General features: G+C 35.9%; 1 protein-coding gene across 1 annotated transcript in view; it reads right to left on the reverse strand.

Moving 5' to 3' along the window:
• Positions 1-7,400: 7,400 nt before the first annotated feature.
• The window catches only part of LOC149556950 (PHD finger protein ALFIN-LIKE 2-like), a 35,844-nt gene continuing 26,101 nt past the window's right edge, over positions 7,401-17,143 (reverse strand). The window contains exons 3-5 of the mRNA XM_089831591.1: positions 10,087-10,309; positions 8,222-8,345; positions 7,401-8,115 (exon numbers count right to left, since the gene is read on the reverse strand). Of these exons, the coding sequence (XP_089687717.1) occupies positions 7,855-8,115; positions 8,222-8,345; positions 10,087-10,309 (608 nt within the window). The 3' untranslated portion in view covers positions 7,401-7,854. The remainder of the gene's footprint in view (positions 8,116-8,221; positions 8,346-10,086; positions 10,310-17,143) is intronic.

A 17,143-nucleotide genomic window follows, 5' to 3' on the forward strand; every position in this document is an offset into this window, starting at 1 on the left:
AAGCTAAACACCCTATGAACATTGAATTTCTTGATGAGTCTATACTACTGCAAACACAAAAAACATGGAAAATGTGCTTCAATGGTTCATTCACTCAACAAGGATCTAGTGTTGGAACACTATTCATCACCCCTCAGAAATATTCTCTACCTAAGGCGTACAAGATCTTATTTCCTTGCACGAGTCCAAGTGTGTGTTAGCTAAGATACATGAGGGAATTTGAATATCCCACTCAAATGGCCTGATGTTGGCTCACAAACTTATTAGAGTTGGTTACTACTAGCCAGCAATGGAGAAAGAAGATACTCAGTATGCCAAATCTTGCAAACAATGCTAGCTTCATGGTAATCTAATCCATGCTCCAGCCAGGGAACTAATCCCATTTATCAGACTGTGGCCATTCTAACAATGGGCCTTTGATCTCGTCGGAAAAAATCACCCATCTTTCTCAAATGGACATAAGTTCATCACTACAGTTACAAACTATTTTACAAAATGGGTAGAGGCAATACCTCTTATTAATGCCACTGGAAAAACTGTAGACATTTTCATTCTAAATTATATGATCTATCATATGGTGTACCCTCCTCAATAATCACTGATAATAGGAGGCAATTAAAAAACAAGGATCTGAAAGATCTTTGTGCCAAATTCAAAATCACACAACACTAGGCTTATATCTACTACCCCTAGGATAACAGACAAGCAAAAGCATCCAATAGGGATATCCTAAAAATCCTACATTGCATGGTAAACAAGTCTAGAAGGAACTTGCACGTTCAAATCAATCCAGCTCTGTGGGCTTGACCTACCATTATTCGAACGCCTATTGGGGCTAAACCCTTTGCTTTGGTATACGAAATAGATGATGCTCTTCCTATTGAGGTAGAGATTTCCACCCTACGAGTTTCTCTGAGAGCCCTTATTTTTTATGATGATTACTAATGTCTTGGCTACAAGAGCTAGAACTACTGGATGAGCATCAATGAGTGGAGTTCAATTACTTAAGAGCTTACCAAAAGAGGATGCCAGTGAGCTATAACAAGAAAGTGAAACCCAGGGACTTTCAAGTGGGTGATCTCGTCATGTGGGAGAACCCAAAGAATCAACAACACTGGGATAGAAGGGTAGATTTGAACCAAACTGGCTTAGTCCATACATCATTGTTGCAGTATTTTGGATCAAGTGCATATCAACTCTCTACTACTAAAGGGAAACTGCTTAAGGAGTCGATCTACGCTCTTTACCTCAAAAGATTCTACAACTGATATCTTGTTGAAGCTCTGTGTACTTAGCTAACTATCCTAAAAAAGGTACTAAAGTTTGGAAAAGGTTTTGAAAAAAATATTATCTTGGTGAAAACTTAGCAATATGAACCTTAATAACACAAAAAAAATTTGAAAAATACAAAAATACAAAATAATAATAATAAGTAACAAAACAGGTGTCATGGTAGCAAAAATAGAATCTTTGTCAAGACGGTGAAAACTTGGTAAATGTGTCCCTCTTGTTCAAAATGTTTTATCTATCATTGCACCTCTTGGCTCATGTATACATGTTCTTTGCCTTCACTTTCTTGCTTTGAGTGCTTTGCTTTTCATAATTTCCTACTTTGCTGCTCTCGCTTGTGCATAAGCTCCAAATCACGTTGAGATACTACTTGTAACTACATGGATTAAAATTGTTCATAGTCTAGGGGCAACCTATCTAGACTAGGGGAAATGTCTTATACTTTCAAAGAGTCTCTTGTGCATCATTCACTGTTTGTTTTAGCTAAGTTTGTCTTACTGTCACCCTACTACCAAAGCGATTCTTCACACACACTTTGAACTCCAAATGTGTCCTCAATCCACTAAAACTATGAGCTATGTTGGGCTTTTCTTTGTGTGATTTCTTTTTTCTTTGTCATTCCCCTTTAGGAAACTCTAGGATGTCTATCTCAATTAGAGGAGCAAGGACTGGGGGAATGATCTTTTCTTCTTTTTTCTGTCTGTTGGTCTAGTTCTTATGATCTGAAGGGTCCAAATAAAAAGGGTGTCCACTAAAAAAACCTCTATCTCGTGTTGGATGGTCATGTGTACCTCGACTCATTTTATTGGACACTTTATAGTGAGGTTGGTTCTTCTCCTTGTCTATTTGAGTGAATTCTCTATATTACAATACATAAGGATACTTGTCTTGCAAAGTGAACATAAGGGACAATGTGAGTATATCACACAAACTTTTGTATTAGGTGACAAACGATAAAAGGTTGTTGCAAAAAATATACTCACTCGTACTTAGCATAAGTAGGATATTTTGTGTGTTTGGTGTGCTTGTATTCAACCAACGTTCTGGTCATCCCAACGCTTATGCCCTAATACTTATGTTTGCTTGCTAAATCAATAAGAAAAGATGTTTTGTTCATTCTCGCTTCTTGTGCCTTACTACTTACATCCGATTCCAACAAAACTACGCCTAATGTCTTGTTCATATTCTTGTGATAGCAATTTAGTGAGGGTTGTGTGACATCAAGTGGCCTTATCAAACGATGCTCAGTGATGAAAACTATATCATAATGATTTAGTGACGAAAACCAAGGATCATATTCAGTTAGGTTGCATTGCATTTTCTAGGGTTTGCATTTCAGCGTGGTTCCACTTTCTCTCTCATTCGCATTTGACAAACTGAGATCCCTATATGTGTCACGTCTTCATCTCAACTGTACAATAATTGCACACCCTATCTTCGAGAAATTGATCAAGAATGTGTCATGAATAATAATTAAACACTTGCATGAGATGTTAGTAACATTTTGCATATTCTTCCATACATATAGACATGTGCGTAAAATGAAACATCTGCATCTCACATCATCCATGTGCATTTGAAAAATTAAGGCATTTCATCATTCATAAATATCATATACAAGGAAAAGGAAATCATACGTATGCATCTCATCTACTGCACCTAATGCATATATATATACATATCAAGTCATAAAAGCTAGAAATCCATACATTTATCACATCTAAATAACATGTAGGAAAATAAAGCTAAAATATAGGATACATGTCCACTAAACATCATAGGGTTTTATAGTCGTTATGAAGGATATTCATGACAAGGTCAGAGATGCATTGATCAAGAGTGTGGAGAAGTACAAAACTAGGCTTCATGAGAATAAGAGGGATGTTTAGTACAAAGTGAGAGACTTGGTGATGGCCTACTTGAAGAAAGGGTTCCTAAAAGCCAACCTACCAAGCTCATGATGAAGAAGATTGGTCCTTGCAAAATATTGCACGAATTTGGACAAAATGCATATGAAATTGATTTACCCTCAGGATTAGCCATCTCACTTATTTTCAATGTATGTGATTTTTCCCCTATAAGGGTTTTGCGGATGCAAATACAAATGAAGAAGATGAAGTTGAATGGCTTGAGAACCTTCGTCCAAATAAACCATTAAAGCTTGAGAAGATTTTGGATTCCAAAGTGCTTAAAGGGACTATGAATAGGACATCCTAGGAGTTTCTTGTGAAGTGGGGTAACCTACCTGATGAAGATATCATAAGGATGATTGAGTAAGATATAATCAAGCATTGGGCCATTGTTGATGCCTTACTTCACCAAGGGACTCGAGTTCTTTTTCACCTGGGGAGACTAGTGCAAAGCACCCAACACCTTACAAGAATCCTAGAGGGCATTTGAAATATCATAAGATGTCAACAACTACCATAGGTTAATAGAGAGACATCACGTGTTATTTTGTGGTCATTAGAGGCATTTAGAATCAAATTGTCATGTTTTGGTTAAGTTATGAGAACAAATGCAACTTTTGCCAAAAAGCTATCAAAGTTGCCGACGTTGTCAAAGTTGCAACAAAGTATCCAACGACCAACTGATTCAAATTACAATTGAAGACAATTGGGACAATTATAGGAAGGAATATATGAGACCAATATGGTCACCTCAACATGTAACTTGAATATTTTGGTGAATGAAGAGATTTTGAGACTACTTTCAAATTTTCTTTGTATAGACTTTATCTAATTGGCTTATCAAATCAATGATTATGGTTTAGTAGAACAAATTAACTTTCCATTGCTAAAAATTTGAAGTCATTTAGTGATCAAACAAGGGAGATCCATTCAATTTTGTTAAATATGGTCACTAAAAACCTTAAACCCTAGGTTTTGGACACAAATGGCCATGGTATATGGCATCACCATTGGATCTGACCAAATTTGTGGAGGATGTTAGGCACTAGTTATATTAGTTGCAGAAGTGAGGGTTGTGTGGGTGTGAAAGAAAAGGGTTGTTTGGATTCCTTTGTGTATAGCCAACATGTTGTAATGAACCATTAACCGAGAAACATTAACTGGTGAAGAGTTTTTACAGACCTTATAGCCAAACTAACCATTTAGACCTAATAATTTAGGCACTTTTTGGTTGACAAGGTCATCATCAAAACCTAGGTCTCATTTGAGATATTATACATAAGGGCTAAAAGGGTATTGAAAATTAATATTTTTGGGGACGTCATTTTAATAAATTGGAAGTTTGAGAGCCAAAAAGTAAATTTGGAGGGCTAATTGCTATTAGATCACCTAATAGGGCTAATTGAGCAAGTCAAGGTTTTGGATAGTTTGGGCTATTTCTAAAGGGTCGCAATAATTAAGGAATGTGTTAGGAGAATAAGTAACACAAAAACCTAAGAGTAAGGTATGGGGAAAAGATCCTAACATGCTAGAGGTTTAGGTTGCTTTAGGTTGTCTATAGGGTTGAGCTTGCTATGAGAAGTTGTATCACATAAAGGGAGATTGAGTTTCTTAGTGAGTTGATCACAAGAGGAAGGGCCAAGACCAAGTTCAAAGGTTTTAAAGCCTTTTTGAAAAGACAAGTGTATTAGACCATTGGATGGTGCTAAGAAGTCTAAAGCAGTGAAACCCTAAGCGAAGCTTGAGCAATCCTAGAATCTCTGCATTGCATAGGTTCAAGACAAAAAGAGCATGTCACCACACATAATTAAAAGACACTAAACACGTGCACAATGAGCTAATGAGTTCCAAAGTTCATTTTTGCTCTGATACCATTGTTGACACCAACCCCGGAATGACATTAATCTAACCAAACATAAAGGTACAAATATATGTTTTTACTATGAGTGTGTGTATACTTTAATATAATTATAATTTCTACTAAACATTAAGTCCATTTCCATCTATACTTTAATGTAATTATAACTTATACTAAACATTAAACATTAAGTCCAATTTCCACTCTACAAATGACATGATATAACTTAATCCTCTTTGGGTTCTCTAACATCGCTACTTTAGCAGCATACTGATTTCGTATCTAACCAACAAGATACATCACTAAATTGCATCATATGACTCATAAGCATTATGTTCTTCAATTCTAGTTTCATTTCACAGCACCAAACCGAAATGTTCCTAGCTTCTTTCCTTTACCATAGCAACATAATTACTATACTTCACTAACACCAACCATCATTTAATTATTTTCTTATCACAACCATGCAACTACACAAATTACATCAACATATACAAGAGTGCCATATCAGAGGAAATGAAAATATGTACAAACTAAAAAGTTCTAATCATAGTTCCAAACACATCAAGGAAATGCAAGAAACCATAAAATAAACCAGATGCAACCATAAAACCAGATGCAACCATAAAACCAAATGGAACGAGACTCTAGTTTCCACCAAGGATGAGCATCATGACAACCGAAATCAACGCAATCTAGTTTAGGAAACATATTCATTGCCCTTCTCACATGGACAGGCCGTAAACCCTAATTGGGAATCATATCAGTCTTATATCAACGAAATAGAATCCAAATGCATTTAAATCACCTGAATCAAACATAATAATTCCCCACAGATCAATCAGTAATAATAAAATAAATTATAAATCAACCCTACTGCATCTGGTATGTAATTAAGCCATAAATTTGGCAGCAAGGAAACTGATATTCAATGCATCTGTCAAGGCAAGCTACAGAATTGAAGAATTGTGTTACACAATTGCTGTCATGGACATAACCGCTAATTTTGTAACACATTTGCACAGTTTGGGAAAGATGGATAATATAAAAAATTAATTAAGCCCTTAAAATAGATTAGAGTGTGAACCCATTTAGGTCTCCCAACTTCCTTTCTAAAGTCTCAATCGATTAAAAGTCCAATCTCAATTAGATGAATGGAATTAAACAATTTCCAATATAGGTTGCAAAAAGAACTAGGGAAACTCAAAATACAGTTGCATCACATTTACCAAATCATTAACAGATTGCCATAAAATGAAAAGCACAAATTTCATACATCCGAACAACATCAAATGACATAACAAACATCATAGAACAAGCAAATGAAATGAGGGATTTAATCCCTGCTCCAGAGATCCAACCAAAGGATTCTACCAATGAAATGGGGAAGGCAATCCAACCTCAATGACTATCAATCGATCGACCGTCACTTCCAACAATTACCAGGACCAAAGCAACGGAATTCACCGCAAAAATCTTCTCCACCAAAGAACAAAACTCTTAAGCAATGCCCTCTCCTAAAACGTAAAAATCCAGGTAAGTGTCAGCAAAATTCCTCGACCAAACTTTCAGAATTTTCTCCATGAAAACCCCAGTAATTCACTCATTTCACCCCCAACAACCAGAATGTAAGAGGACAACACAAATAAACTTCCCAATGTTGTGCAGGAAGGGAACCAACTCCCAACCAATTCTTATCTAATGGGAATTATAAAATTTATTCACAGCCCCTACTGCCCCTGCCCAGAAATAGACCTGTACATTACCAATGGACTACATTGTACTTGGCATACATGCCAAACTACAGAATTTCCCACACAAACACTACTTTGTGAACATCTTTGGCCGCTGATTTCTGTATCTTTACTATTTTGTATTTGCCCAATTCAACCATGCTGGTTACTGCTGTTGCATCATCTTTTATTATCTTATATTAATTACTAATATTACTTTCAGGGAATTAGAATAACAAATGTCTTTGATTCGTTTAATAATGGATCAGTCAGAAAATACACTTTGTTATATTTGCCTTAGACCTTTCATAATGTAACTCCTATTTTGTGAAATTATGAAAGGCATATGAAACCTTGGATGCAACAAAAATGAGGCACGTGCATTAATAAATGGAGGTTAAAAGTCCAGAATTTTATAAACAGAACAGTCGCAAAAGAAAATTCTCATATAGCGAGATGTATCAATTCTTTACAGCAATACAAATCTTGGCCAATTAAAATAAAACCTGGATTATTACAAGAGATTCCTTCAAGAATGCATACGATATCCCAATAAAATAAGATTTAGAAAGCTAGCCAAATTTTACAAAAACCAACATGAAACAAATCAGATCCAAACCTCTCCAAACATAAAATTACTCAAACGATGGCATGCGGTCCCAAATGAGTATTTCAAATTTTACAAGAGAACTATAGATCTCTCTTAGCTTCCCCCTTCCTTACAAAATTCATTTGTAGATGTTCTATGCCAAGCCATCACAAACCATCTTATATCCTGAAACTTAGAGAATATAGTACTGTTACCAAAAAAAATTAAGTGCAAAGTAGCAAGAAAAGGTATAATTTCTTTTGAAATAATGCAGCCTTAGTGTTCTACAACTGTGCATGTTTAATGTGTTGCAAACGCAAAGAATCATCAATATCTTACAAGATGTCTCAGATCAACAATTATCTTAAACTAACTTAAGAGTGGCAAGATACTTCACACAATGGACCCCTGCACCTTCTGAAGCACTTCCAAGCTGAACAGGTAAATAAGATTGTAACTATTGTTATCCAGGCTTCACTGGCGAACTTTCTTGCTATTGCATAATGGGCATTTGTAGGACTTGATAGTTTGGGCTTTAGCAAATGTAACCTTCACACATTTACCATGGTACCATCTTTGACATATATCACAACCAATCCAAAACTCGTCTGAAGAATAGATTCCTCCACAAATTCCACATATTGTATCACCATGCTCTTCATCTTCATCCTCGTCTTCTTCATCATCCTCCTTAACAACAGTTTTAGTATTCTTTAACTGTCCATCACTAGTTCGCTGCAATTTAAAAATATTATACAATTAAATCTATCATCACATAAATATACCTAGCAAGACAACAATGGCAAGTGAAATCCCATCCTCTAGAGGCAGAAACTCCAACCTTTGAAGATACTTTAGATTTGCTTCCACTATTATCTGCAGGAATCTTATCCTTTGTCTGCCTCCTATCAGAAACTACCTCAAAAACAGTTGGGAGATCATTTATCATATTAAAAAGTCGTTTCCTGCCGATCAATAGCCAGATACTTTTTATTAAAATGCATTAAAATTATTCAAATATATATATATGGAAATACACGTAACAGCTGAGTATTATCTACAAGTGAACACCACCAGAATTCAGCAGCTACAAAAGAATCAAAAGAGCCCAAGAATCCCATAAGAAGAAATATTGTACAAAACATTTTCATACCTTCTACAAAAAGAATTCCTGCATAGTGAAAAAGACAGATAGGAAGAGCAAAAAACTACTATATTCAGAATTTGGGTGATACAGAACTTAATCAAAATGGACAGAACAATGAAAATCACTTGAATAACTTCTGTCCTAGTTGCTCAAATATATGTGATCAGTTTACAGGAGAAGATTGTTTGGCTGCCACAAAGAGAGAAATATCAGTAAATTGCAAATGACTTGGAAGAATTATATCTTGTAAAATTCCACCTTGAGGGCAAAATCAACTGGTAGTGGTAAATGCCTAACTACCTACTGATATTATGATCAAAAACACAAGTACAGAGGGCATGCAACCAATTTACAGCTACAAATTTTCAAGCTTACGTACAGCTCAATCCTCAATGTATTAACACACAGTACAGTTTTGAAACCACTGAACAGTCTGCATCACATGCCTTAATACATGTTTAAAGACTTCAATTTAGAATTGGCAGCACTAACCATTGATCTGTCCATTTCAAATTCCATGTTCAATGTGCCATGACAATACTGCTGGTTTGGGTCAGGTAGTGACAATTATGACTGACTGCATGATACAGATCATTGCACAACAGAACAACCATGTGAAACTAATGGATACTTGAAGTTTCACCAAGGAATAAATATAAAATGGTTTGCATCGATGCTAGTAACAAGAGCAAATGGTAGGTATTCTTGACTCATAACAAGAATTTAGGGTAAAACTAGAAATAACATATTGTTAAATATAATAAACAGTAAGTCAACAAAGGTTTAAAAAAAGTGGCCTTTCTATAGGAACGCTACTAACTTTCTTTCTCTGCCATTTGTTCTAGGTTACATTCAACAGATATAGTTGGTTTTTTCAGAAATTGTTCTGAATGTAGATAATCCCTTTTTCAGAAGCTATTTTTAGAAATATTCTGAAGACTCCAAATAAGCCTAAGCTAATATTTCTGTTTCATTGCTGTGTTCAAATAGTCTAATGATTTATCAATCAGTATGATTTATTGATATATGTGTGTTTGTGGGGTTAAGTCTCCAGGTGAAGACTCACCTAGACTTACCAAACTCAAAGCAGATGCCCCTGCCTCAGACTTGGAGTCTGGACGAGTCTCATTTCTCTGGTATGAAGCCCATCACAACTATGTTGAACAAATGTCACTTCTCAACCTGCTCCTGCTCCTTGCACAATCATTCAACTAGATCCTTGTCTCTCAATCTGTTTTAGCTAGAGTTAAAACCAGCTTTGCCATGACCAAAGTTCCTACATCCTAATTAATCGTAGCGAATTCTCAATCACTTTCTTTCAGATTTAAAATTTTAAATACATTGACTATCCACATGTCCCAAGGACATCACTAGCCATATAACAAAAGAATTAACAAGTTTTTTTAAGAATAATTTAAGAATAAATGTGTTTTCTCACTAACAAAAGTACACGAGTAGAGCCAAGAAGAATGTTTTAATATAAAAAGTTTGATTTCTAGCAAGATAAAATATAAAAAATAGTTCTTCGAACTCAGAAAAGAAATTAGAGAGCTAAATACCTATCATTGTGGTTAAGCCTGGCACCATGATAGAAAGCAACAGCAAGCAACCAAGAATCACTGTGCACAGCAACCAAGGAAAGCCAATCCTTCCGTTGCATACCATCTCTTGCGAAATTGATACCCAAAGCAGGCTCTGGAAGTTCTGGTGGAACTTCCTCCGCAGGCAAGTTTACTTCCCAAGAATCATTAGGATATCCATACAAACACAGGTTATCTTTCTCTGCAGCAATTCATTTAATTCTAATTTAGCACTGATACAAAAAAACAGGAAAAATCTAATCATCTATTGTTATAAACGATAACCTGTGGTTTGCATCTCTCTAGAGAAGAAATTAAAAAATGTTTTATATATATGAAATGAACTCTGAAAGTCAATGATTTTCTGTAGCATATATTACAGACTGAACCACTAACACTATTCCACGGCATAGAATTCTGGTGATTTTTTATGGACAATGAACATGCTTATAGGACAACACAGTTTTGTTCAACAGTGTAAAAACTTATCTTGAATATGAATAATTAACTTTCTCCACAACACCCGGAACATTTATCTAGAATCATTGAACAAAATGAGGGGCATATTCTAAGAGAAATAAATACGAGAATTAAATTTCATAAAATCTGTTAAACTATTTCAACTTTAAAAAGACAAAAGTTTAGTATGTTTATGGTAGAAATTAGGTTTGTGTTTATTCTGCAGAGGACCACTTCACCCCAATTTTAAATTTCAGTAACTCTCATAGTAAAACTAAGCTAAACCTTAATTAAATAAATATAGTTTAACTTGAAACAAAGGAAAACTGTTAATCTATTACAAAATGAGATCAAATGGTTTTTTGAAGCTAAATTCCATCATTCATTAAGATAGCATGGCCATCATCCATTGAAGAATCAATAATACTAAATAATTATAGTGCAAATTGAATTTCAATAGCAACTCAAAGGGAAATCCGGTAAAAGCTGTTGCTGTATCTTAGGGACTAGCTCAATTGGTCATGGCCTCTTATCTGGTCATTTCTTACAAGATAACAATTATGCAGAGGCTTGAACTTTGCTCATACGTTTAAAATGTCTTTTGGAGCTACACATTCTTTCTCTGGAAATCAGAAGCGATTCCTGAGTGGTTATTTCAGAAATGAATAAGCACACTATACCTGCCAGAAGCTTACCAACACTCTATGGGAGACGATTAATAGCAAGCAAATACCAACTTTACACATTGCCACCACAAAGCTAATAAGCCTGAAAACTTCCTAGCCAATGAATGGGGTGGGTCAAAACAGTTTCCCTTCAATAGCTAGCTCCAATGCCAATGATTGGACAAACTTGTCAGCCATAAGCTAGGCTTATGTAATGGATTTCAAAGTGATTGGGGAACCCCACTAATCTTCAAGAAAATATTTTAGGATGGATTGTTGCCTCCTTAAAAGGAAAGAACAATTGTTGTGAGAAATTTTTGACCCAAAGGCCAAGAGTTAAAACATTAACTTTGCACTTGCTGACTCATTCCTCGATAACCTGACCTCAATTAGTGAATCTGTTGTGTTTGCCAGAATGCCCATCCAGCGTATGCCCCTGCAATCAAACAGAAATAACAAGAAACTGTGGCACTTTCCCACTTGAAGCAACCTCCAAATTCTGTCCGACTCCCCAATACCAATGCAAACTGCCAGCAATTGGGCAAACAGGAAAGAGAAATGAAAGGGTTCACAATTCAAAGAGATATTGTGCCAAGATAGCTTCTACTTTGTCATTCTGTATAGAAACTAAACTAGATTGGGCCAGAGATCAATATCTTCAATTTGTATACAGATACAAATAAAAGGCAGTAATCAAGACCCATAGAACATTCCATGTAACATTGGTGACAAATTAATCAGAAAGAGTATTTCACATAATATAGATAACAGATGGATGGAAGGCAGTTGATTATAATCATTCCAATTGTCACTGTTTCAGTAGGTTCAAATGGTAAATAACATTTCCAACTGTCATTGTTGCAACATGGTTCAAAAGGTCAAAGAATATGTCTGACTAGTCCCCACATAGAAGACTGCTTCAAAACCAATCATTCCTAGTCTGGCATGACTACAATGTACCAAAATAGTTTCAACAATTCTTCAATTCAAAATACTCGACTCGGAATGGGAAACTATCTATATAGCTTAAAACAACACAGATAGGCAAGACAGTAGCAGTGCCAACTCAACAATCTAGCCGATTGAACACCAACTAATGGCACAATGCTAAGAGCTACCAAAAACTGTGGGACATTACATTAAGTGCTTCAATTATACTCAATTGCATTCAAATTCAGAGGTTACAACTGAGATTTACCTACAACAGCTATTGAAAATTACAATTGCCCTCTTTAATTGAACATTACAATAGATATTTAATTGAAAATGAGGTCCTAAACATAAAGCCAGATGCTACATTTATACAATTTACATATGCCTGGAGATGTGAGATGAAGCCATTGAGGGCATCTGCAGAGCTAGGGTTTTCTGGTGCATCTTTTTCTGCTGTGGGCACCTCTGTGAAGGGCCAGAGGAACAACATTGATGGTATTCATGGTAAGGTCTCATTTTGCAGGATCAACCATCAGCAGGCTTTACTGAACCAAAGGAGTGTTGATATTCGCTCGCACAATGGTGGGAACTTGCATGATGCTGGGCGAGGTAGGAACAGTCTATGGCATTCAAAGGAGATGGCACTAGCTTCGATGGACAAAAAGAACATGTTGGGGAAGGGTGGCGCCGATGCAACTTCCCCGGCTAAGGCACAAGAAAGTTTCAGAAATCCTGCCCTTGATGAGGGATGCTGAAAGGGACTGCCCGTGGTGTGGAACTCAATTCCGAGGGTTGTGGCCAAAACATCCTCACCCAGATTTTTAACAAGGTGAATCATTGTCAGGATGGTGGACTACAAGGCGCAAGAAAGATGCACTCAATTGGTACCATCAGTGTGAATTTTAAGGACAAGATTGAAAAGGAAGTGGCTCATAATGTTACTGTTTTCTCAAAGCTTGCCTTGATTGGACATTTTAGAGAATTGTGGCCAAGCCTGAGTGATCTCCATGAGTGGATTACAGAGCTCTAGGAGACTTTTTTGACGGGTGTTTACAAATTTGCCCAGCTGCCAACAGTATCTGCATTGTGGTTTTTTAAAGTGTTCAAGATAGGAGAAAAAATTTATGCAATCATTATTGGTGTTAGGAGGACAAGTTTTCCTTGATGCTAAAGCCCTAGGATCCATCCTCTTCTCCTACTACTGAAGTCTTTAACAAGGTTCCAGATTGGGTAAGCTTCCTAATCTTTCCCCACATTTTTGGTTTGATTCATGCTTGGAGGCTATATGGGAAACTCGATGGGTATCTTTCTGCCGGTGAATGGCGAATCTTCAAATCTCTCATGTTCTACCTTTGCTCAGATTCTGGTAGAGATGGCTGCTACTGTTGGGCTCCCTGAAGAAATAATGATCAAAGCATCAAAGACATCAAAGGGTTGTTGGCTGCAGCCCTTGAATTATAAAGGGTATCCATTCAGGATTAAAAGGTGCTTGCAAATAGGGCAATTGGCTGATCACTACCAAACGAAGACTACAGAAAATGGCCTCCTAAAGGAAAGATGTTTCCACAAGTCATTACACAGTGGAGGAGGATGGGAAGCTTCAGAACTATTCTCAGGCTGTGTCAGGGAGTAGACAACCATGGTCATCCGGAAGTAAAAATCAAACTGTTTCTCTGGTAGTAGACAGTGTGTGTGTTGCTAATATTGGGTGTGCTAAGGATCTGAATTATAATTCTGGTGCTGTTGCATCTGAAGGTAGGAAGAAACATAAACTCATGGGGTCACATAACAGGTGGGGGAACTTGAAGGTGGTCAGATTCGGCAAGACTGTTACTCAACAGCTATGAATTTGAACCCTCGGTAGTGTTAACTGGAATGGCAGTATGAGGCAGATAGGGTGGAAAAGCAATGGTAAGCTGCTAAAAGTAAAAAAAAAGAGAATAAAGCAAAGAACAATACCTTTGATATGATACTTCATGCTCATATAAAGGGAGGCGTGAACGATAAATCGTGACTGTTTTCTTGTTCTTATAAGTTTCATTGATCTAGATTACTTGATTGATTCATGGATTCAGACTCCTTGATTGACTCATGGATTCAGATTTATTAATGGGTCTTTCTATAGTGATTTCCCCGGTTGTTACTGTCCCTAGTCCAGGTCAGGTTTTCCCTGGTTTATTAATAGAAACTCATACTTACCATCAAACAAACAAAATTGTGTATGCTTAACTAAGTGCATCAAAACAGACCGCATATCAAGATTGCTTAACTAATACCTTGTGTGGCGTCAAAATTATGTACATAGATATGCAGATATTAGCTTGCAAACCCAAAATGAGTATGTTCACTCTTTGTTTGAATTAATTATAACTTGCCCTACAAACAGTTTTCTCAGTCAATTATCATCAATGATTCAACATTGTTACTACTGACTCCCTACCAGATATATCCCACACACATTAAACTAAAGCAGTAAAAATCATTTGGGAAAAAATGGCTAAATCAATATTAAGTACAAAACTTCACGATTCCGCCAGAAAGCTTGCTATTCATTCAGAGTAATCAACTCATGGAATCAGAACAAATAATTGCTCCGATTCGTACAAAAAAAAAAAAACCATATAAAGAAATAAAATGAACCAAACTATTAACTGTAACGTTTTCGGATCATTATTTTATTTCAAAATTTATATGAATGATAACACGGAACCAAAGGATATGTTTTAAAAATGTCTAAATAGCACAATACAGTGTAGCATGCAAGCTTCGCTAGTAATGCTAGTAATGCTAGTAATTATTCTTTGGTAACTTTGTATGAAGTTGACAAAGTTATTGCTAAGTAAACATTAAAGATTTTACTGAATGATATGTAAGTATATCTGTAGTCTTCTTGTATGATGTGAGTAGATAAAGTTATCACTAAGTTAACTTCTCAATATTTGCCTTCAAAATTAGAAACTTAGAATAAGATTTTCTGTCGCATGTCAAAATACATTTAGTTTTATATAATAACTTATTAAAGGATGAGTTGTGAATGACAGTATGCATTCAATCTACATAAATACCAAAGAAGTTGAATAAGAAACTCGTGACCTAAAAAAACTTAAGAAATATTTCAAATAAAATGAATATATCGTTGAATGCACAAATAAACTAATTGAATAAACTAAATGGAGAACCTGCAACAAATTCTAAGGCATAGGTGGCGAGCTAGTGAAAAGGGGAAGAGCAAAAGCTGTAACTAATTCTATGACTCGTCAAGGCTGGTGAGTTCACACGGTGGAGGTACTTATCAACATCCACTAGTGGACCAGAGTGGCACACCAAAATGAAGAAAGCACATAATCCAAAAACTATATAACAATAAGAGTGCATCTCCAATTACTAAAGACCAGCAGAGGCAGCAGTCTTCTTTCACTGACAGTTATCTTTGGTTCCTACAAGGTTCTATGATGAAAACTTTATTGATAGATATGCCTCAAAATACTTTTGATAATACTTGATCTAAGCCAGCCATGGAACTTATTACAATAATAGATAAACATCTATTATTAGTTAATGGTGATCTATTTGTAATCTATTGTAACTATTAGAATGTTTCTAATAGTTTGTTAGCTGTAGATAACTGTTAGTTTTGTCCTAGCTAAAATAGAAATTTTCTATTCTTTATGATTGTTTCCGAAGGAAACATCGTTCCATTCTTTTGTATATATAGACCACTTGGTCTATTAATAACAAGCAAGTATTTTACCAATTATTTTGTAATATGGTATCAAAGCCAATACTTCAAAAAAAAATCGACAAATTTATAATTTCTTTCGAAATTATTTCAGTCGATTTCTCTACAACCCACCTAGGGTTTCTACCTTGAGGAATCCAAATGCTGAACGCATCTCGGTTTGAAGATCTACAAAATGTGTCAGCAAATCGCATCCATACAAAAAAAAGCAAAGATCATTTTTGTTTATACATGGTCATTTTTTCTCCTGCAAAAAATCGGATCAAATCACGACTTCATCTACAGTGTCTAGGAATCTGATACTCGTCAAGATTGCTCGCGATTCTCTGCAAATCATGTGTAAAAATCACATTTTTTCAGCCCACAACTCATGATGTTTTGTGCGATTTCTTGAGCGTATTCGACGTTGTTTCTTTGATGTCTCTGCAAACTCCACTGACGCCTAAACAAGCCACACCAATCCTTGTGAAAATCAAGCATTATCTCCATCAAATCGCCATTTTTTCTAGGTTTCTTTACCCCCATAGTCGTTGCCTAGACATTGTTCAAAAACCCTAATTTGTGGGTTTAAAAAAAAAAAATTTATCTCAAATTCTTGGTGGATTTTACTAGAGCTCAACTATGTTGTTATCCAATTTTTCTGGTTACCTCATTTTTTGTGTCTCAATTTTCAAGCCAGTAAATCCAAAGACCAACAACAACTTCCTACTGGGTTTCTTGAGCTCTCTTCTGGGTAATCTTTCAAATTTTCTGGGTGTTCTATTTTTTGCCTTGAAGTACGTGCCTTAACAGATACGCACGCTTTTTTGGAAAATGAGCAATGGCATCTTTGACAAATATTCTACTCGAGATCAACTTCAATGGTCGAAATTATGGCACTTGGATGCAGCGGATCATAGCAATTTTTAAATATTGGAATACCCATCAAATTGTTTTGGGTGTTACAAAGTGTCCGATTGCCCCTAGTACTGATCAAGATACATGGCATCTGAATAATCAAGAAGCGATGATGCTTCTCAAATTATCTATGTCCGATGATCAGCTCTCTCAAATTCCATCTGGCAAAACAACTGTCAAGATATGGGCACATCTCGAAGTTCTTCATGAAACTTTTAACAAAAGCAGAGCCTTCTTCTTGAAGAACACTCTGTTTTCTATTGTCATGGATGAGTGAACCTTGCTCCAAACTCGGTTGAATAGGATTCAGGAAATCCATGATCAGTTGCTTGTCATCGATCAC

This window comes from Cupressus sempervirens, chromosome 5 (assembly GCF_028749045.1).
Source record: "Cupressus sempervirens isolate cs-2001-9-10 chromosome 5, ASM2874904v1, whole genome shotgun sequence".
Taxonomy (NCBI): Eukaryota; Viridiplantae; Streptophyta; class Pinopsida; order Cupressales; family Cupressaceae; genus Cupressus; species Cupressus sempervirens.